The 6,393-nt window shown below is 39.5% G+C and overlaps 1 protein-coding gene across 1 annotated transcript; it reads left to right on the forward strand.

The window, feature by feature from the left end:
• Window positions 1–2,986: 2,986 nt before the first annotated feature.
• Window positions 2,987–3,969, forward strand: LOC103213422 (olfactory receptor 7A10-like). The gene is given in 2 exon segments (XM_007959209.2): window positions 2,987–3,938; window positions 3,941–3,969. Coding segments are annotated over 2 exon segments (957 nt in total). The 5' UTR covers window positions 2,987–3,010.
• Window positions 3,970–6,393: the final 2,424 nt, after the last annotated feature.

A 6,393-nucleotide genomic window follows, 5' to 3' on the forward strand; every position in this document is an offset into this window, starting at 1 on the left:
ACCTTTGAATAATGTTAGTATTAACTGAACTTCCTTGCGTTGTTATTGTTATTAGAAGCCGTCGAGTCAGCTCCTGCTCATAACAACCCTTTGTGCAATGGAACAAAACATTGCCCAGGGGTGAATCATCCCCACAATCCTTGCTATACTTGAGCCCATTGTTGTAATCACTGTGTCAATCTGTGTATTTGAGGGTCTTCTCCTTTTTTGCTGGCCCTCCAGTTTACCAACCATGATTTCTTTCTCCAGAGAATGGTCTCTTCTGACAACATGACCAAAATAAAGGAGACAAAGTCTGGCCATTCTCTTCTCCAAGGAGCATTCCAGGTGCACTTCTTCCAGGACAGATTTGTTCACTCTTCCGGTACTTTCAGTATTCTTCACCAACAACATAACTCTAAATTATCAACTCTTCTTTGGTCTTTCTTACTCATTGTCCAGCTTTCACATGCATATGGAATGATTGAAAATACCGTGGCCTGGGGTAGGCTCACCGTAGTATTCAAAGTGACATCTTTGCTCTTCCGCACTTTAAACAGGTTCTCTGCAGAAGATTTGCCCAGTGCAATACAATGTCTGATTTCTCAACAGCTGCTTCCATTGGTGTTGATTGTGGATCTAAGTAATATGACACCTTTGACAACATCAATCTTTTCTCCATTTATTGTGATGCTGCTTACTGGTCCAGCTTTGAGGATTTTCATTTTCTGAATGTTGAGGTGTAATGCATACTGGAGACTGTAATCTTTACACATACCCTTCCTGAATTTAAACCATGAAGTATCCCCCTTCTTCTATTCAAACAATAGCCTCCTGGTACAAACTTTTTTTTTCTTTTAGTTTGAGTTTGAGTAAATGCTTCAAATCATCTTCACTTGCAGCAAGCAAAGTTATGTCGTCTGAATATCACAGGTTGTTAATGAATCTTCCTCCCATCCTGATGTCACACTCTTTTTCATACAGTCCAGCTTCTTGGATTATGTGCTCAGCATACAGATTGAATAAGTGTGGTGAAAGGATTCAATCCTGACACACACCCTCCCTGATTTTAAACCATGAAGTAATCCCTTGTTGTGTTCAAACAACAACCTCCTGGTCTATATATAGGTTCCTCATGAATTCTTCTCAATGTTATTCATAATTTGTTATGATTCACAGAGTCAAATGCTTTTGCATAGTCAATAAAACACAAATAAACATCGTTCTGGTAGTCTTTGCTTTCAGACAAGATCCATCTGACATCAGCAATGATATCCCTCTTTCCACATCCTCTTCTGAAGCCAGCTGGCATTTCTGGAAGTTCGATGTCAATATACTACTGCAACCATTCTTGAATTACCTTCAGCAAAATTTTACTTATGTGTGACAGTAACAATATTGTTCGATACTTTTCACATTGTGTTGGATCACCTTTCTTTGGAATGGGTACAAATATGGATCTCTTCCAGTCAGTTGGCCAGGTAGGTCTCTCCAAGATTTATTGGCATAAACAACTAAATTCTTCCAGTGTGACATCCATTTGTTGAAACATCTTGATGGGTATTCTCTCAATTCCTGGATCCTTGTTTTATACCACTTCCTTCGGTATAGCTTACTCTTCTTCCTCCAGTACCATTGTTTCTTGATCTTATGCCACCTCTTGAAATAGATGTACATCAACCAATTCATTTTTGGGCAGTGACTGTGTATTCCCTCCATCTTCTTTTGCTATTTCTTGCATCATTCAATATTTTACCCATAGAATCCTTCAGTATTGGAACTCAAGGCTTGTATTTTTTTTCTTCAGTTCTTTCAGCTTGAGAAATGCCAAGAGATATTCTTTTTTGGTTTTCTAACTCCATGTCTTTGCACATTTCATTATAATAATAGCCTTTGTCTTCTTAAGCTGCCCTTTGGAATTTTCTGTTCAGCTCTTTTATCTTGTCATTTCTCCCATTTGCTTTAGCTACTCTCAATTCAAGAGTAAGAATCTCTTCTGACATCCTTTTTGGTCTTTTCTTCCTTTCTTGTCTTTTTAATGAGTTTTTGCTTTCTTCGTATATGACGTTGTTGATATCATCCCACAATTCACCTGGCTTTCGGTGTTCAATGCATCACCTCTTTTGTTCAGAAGATCTCTAAGTTCAGGTGGGATACAATGAAGGTCATATTTTGGCTCTCATGCACCTATTTTATTGTCTTCAGTTTCAACTTCAACTTGCATTTGAGCAGTTGTTGGTCTACTCCACAGTCAGCTCCTGGCCTTGTTTTGATTGAAGATATTGAGTTTCTGTATTGCCTCTTTCCACAGATGTAGTCGATCTGATTCCTGTGTATTCCATCTGGAGAGGTCCATGTGTGTAGCTGCCATTTATGTTGTTGAAAAAGGTATTTGCAATGAATAAGTTGTTGGTCTTACAAAGTTCTATCATTTGATCTCTATGTTATTTCCATCTCCAAGGCAACATTTTCCAACTACTGGTGATTCTTTGTTTCCAACTTTCACATTCCAATCATGAGTAATAATCAATACATTTTGGTTTTGTGTTTGGTCAGTTTCACCCTGCAGACTTTGGTAGAAGGAGGTGTCACTATGAATCGGCTCCAATTTGACAGCATTGGGTTTTCTGTCCTGAAGGGCTCATCTTCCAGCACTATATCTGACAGTGTTTCACTGCTATTTATAAGGTTTTCAGTAGCTGATCTTTTTCAGAAGTGGTCTGCGTCTTCTTTCTTCCTAGTATGTCTTAGTCTGAAAGCTCAACTGAAACCCATTCATTATGGGTGGTGCTGCTGGTATTTGAAAATATAGGCGTATAGCTTCCAACATCACAGTAACATGCAAGCCACCACAGTATGACAAACTGACAAATGAGTGATTGATTACTTGATAGAATATATAACATATATATTTATAAAAAAATATTTTGACTGGAAAAAATATATGTCATACTATTTCTATTATGTTAATAAAACCTGTTTTGGTGGAAATTACTCTTGTTTTCTCTTCCCTGGTAGTACCAACAACCACATGGAACCAGGAAATGATACACAAATTTTGCAATTTCTTCTTCTGGGATTTTCGGAGAATCCGGAATTGCAGCCCATGTTCTTTATTCTGTTCCTGTCCATGTACTTGATCACCGTACTTGGAAACCTGCTCATCATCCTGGCCATCATCTCAGACACCCACCTCCACACACCCATGTACTTCTTCCTTGCCAACCTGTCCTTTGTAGATATCTGTTTCACCTCCACCACAGTCCCAAAGATGCTGGTGAATATCCAGATGCAGAGCAAAGTCATCACCTATGAAGGCTGCATCACTCAGATGTACTTTTTTATACTTTTTGGAGGGTTGGAGGACTTCCTCCTGACTGTGATGGCCTATGACCGCTTTGTGGCCATCTGTCACCCCCTTCACTACATGGTCATCATGAGTCCCTGGCTGTGTGGACTGCTGGTTCTGGTGTGCTGGATCATCAGTGTGCTGCAATCCTTGTTAGAAAGCTTAATGGTATTGCGACTGTCCTTTTGTACAGATGTAGAAATCCCTCACTTTTTCTGTGAATTTAATCAGGTGGTCCAGCGTGCCTGCTCTGACACCTTCGTCAATGATGTAGTGATGTATTGTATTGCTGTGCTGTTAGGTGGAGGTCCCCTTGCTGGGATTTTTTTCTCCTACTCTAAAATTCTATCCTCCATTCGTGCAATCTCATCTGGAGGGAAGTACAAAGCATTTTCTACTTGTACTTCTCACCTCTCAGTTGTCTCCTTATTTTATTTTACAAGCATAGGTGTATACTTTAGTTCTTTTGGTACACACAATGCACACTCTGGTACCTTAGCCTCGGTTTTGTACACAGTGGTTACACCCATGCTGAACCCCTTCATCTACAGCCTGAGGAACAGAGACATAAAAGAGGCTCTAAGGAAATTATCCAAGAGCAAGGTCATGAAGGGTCATCTGTCCTCGGGTTGAAGAAGTGATTGTGATTGTCATTGCAAGGTCACTTATATAATTACATATTTCTGCCTCAGAGACAGAAATTGTGATTCTTTGATCAGATCATGGAACTAGAAGCTACCTATTTCTATTTTTATCCTGGAATTTCAATGTCTTTGATTCTAAGCAACTCCCTTTATAAAACTTTCTGCTCTCTCTGATATCCAGACAATTTTTCCCATTGTCTTTCTTCCTACTTTTGCAAAATTATTCCTAACCTTGAGTGAGAAATTATGTGGAGATTCCTATTTATTTTACATGGTGACGTGGATTTATGACAGTGTACTTCATTCTCAAATGACACAAGTAATATAATATCACAAGTAATTTTTTCCTTTGTTTTAGTGAAAGAAAAGTGATGAGTTGGCTTACTTCTATAAAAAAAACTACACTTGGCAACTAACACCATTTATATAATTATATTGTAGAAAAAAAATATGTGGACACCATTTTTCACTTTGGTTTCCATCATGACTTTTTATATCACTACCTTAAGTTCTTTTCTGATGATGTAGACTTTAACATACTACAGGTGGTTAGCTGGTTCAATTCTCATTATGATCCTGTTCTCTTAGCTCAGTGTCCACAGTGTCTACCATGGTCCCAGGCACAGAGCAGTGAAGCAAAAATTACTTGTCAGAGAGAGAGAGAGATTTCAAAGAAATCACTCACAAAGCTGTTAAGTGTGACATGTCCTAAGTCCAGTGGTTAAATGTCAGGCTTGAGGCTTCTACTGACTCACGTAGTTGCAGAGGCTAATGAACTCAAAATCAGCATGCTGCTGGCTCATGAGACCTCAGCAGTTGGTGAATCTCCAAATCTGCAAGTCAGACAGCAGGTTTCTAGCTCACGTCCCAAAAAACAGAGGTGTGAGTGATGAGTTGGATACAAGATAAAGAGATGGCAAGTTTTGACAAACCATCCTTGTATAGTGGATGTAAGCCACACACGTTTGGTCCCTTTCCACTAATTGGCTACTCTCACCATTTCACAAAGTGGAAAGTGAATACATAATATTAGCCAAGCCACTGAGAACTATGGTCTAGCCATGTTGACAAATAACCATCATCATCACACAGCCCCTCTCTCAAAAGTTGTTACAACCAAAAATGCCTCCAGACCATGTCAGTTATCCCTAAGGAGGTAGAATTGCCACTGATAGAGAACTACTGGCTTTGAGCATGAGAACCAGAAACATCTTGACTGAATTCCCATCAAGATTCTATCCCTTATTCAGTTTATAACTTTGGGAAGGTCACTGACTCTTCTGAACCCTAGCCTACAAACATAGAATGACATGCATAACAGTTTTGGCTCCAAAGAATGGAATTTTAAAAAAATTAAATGAGAAAGTGTGATGCATAAAACAAAAAAACAAATCCATTGCTGTCAAGTAGATTCTGACTCCTGATGACCCCTTGTCACAGATACAGAGTAGAACTGTGCTCCATAGGGTTTTCTTAGCTGTAACCTTTTGGAAAGAGATCACCAAGGCTTTCTTCAGCAGCACCTCTGGGAGGATCTAGGTTAGAAGCTGATCACAAACCACATGCCCCAACCAGGGACCCTATGTTGCATAGAAAAACTCAACATATCTTTTATAATTAATTAATGTTTTATGAATAATGGACTAAATGACAGCTATTAACTTGTGTTGCAGGCATGAGAATCCTAATTGTTTTGGAAAAAGTGTCATCAAACTAAAAAGTGTGATGCCAATATTTCTTATCAAACACATACACTTACCACATTGTTGGAGAATCACAACTTTCTGGAGATAACAACATGGGTTGTGTTCCCAACACACCTTAAAACTTTAGAGAAGCAAGGGATCTAGTCTGGATAGGTCCCTTTGTCTTTGTTGTTGCTGTTATGTGCCATTCAGTCGTCTTCACCTCATAGCGACATTTTGTACAACAGAATGAAACAATGCCCGGTCCTGTGCCAGCCTCCCAATCCCTATTATATCTGAGCCCATCATGGCAGCCACCGTGTCAATGCATCTTGTTGAGGGCCTTCCCCTTTTTTGTTGACCCTCCACTTTACCAAGCATGACATCCTTCTCCAGAGAATGGTCCCCCTGACCAATGACCAAAGTAGGTGAGACAAAGTCTGGCCATCCTCGCTTCCAAGAAACATTCCAGCTGCACTTCCTCCAGGACAGATTTTTTAGTTCTTTTAACAGTCCATAGTACTTTCAGGATTCTTCACCAACACCACAACTGAAAAGCATCAACTCTTCTTTGGTCTTTCTTATTCATTGTCCAGGTCTCACATGCATATGAGGTGATTGAAGGTACCATGGCTTGGGTTAGATGCACCTTAGTCTTCAAGGAGATGTCTTTGCTCTTTAGCACTTGAAAGGAGTCTTTTGCAACAGATTTGCCCAACGCCATATGTCTTTTGCT

This window comes from Orycteropus afer, unplaced genomic scaffold, assembly GCF_000298275.1.
Source record: "Orycteropus afer afer isolate SDZICR_OR568_19922 unplaced genomic scaffold, OryAfe1.0 scaffold02067, whole genome shotgun sequence".
Classification (NCBI taxonomy): domain Eukaryota; kingdom Metazoa; phylum Chordata; class Mammalia; order Tubulidentata; family Orycteropodidae; genus Orycteropus; species Orycteropus afer.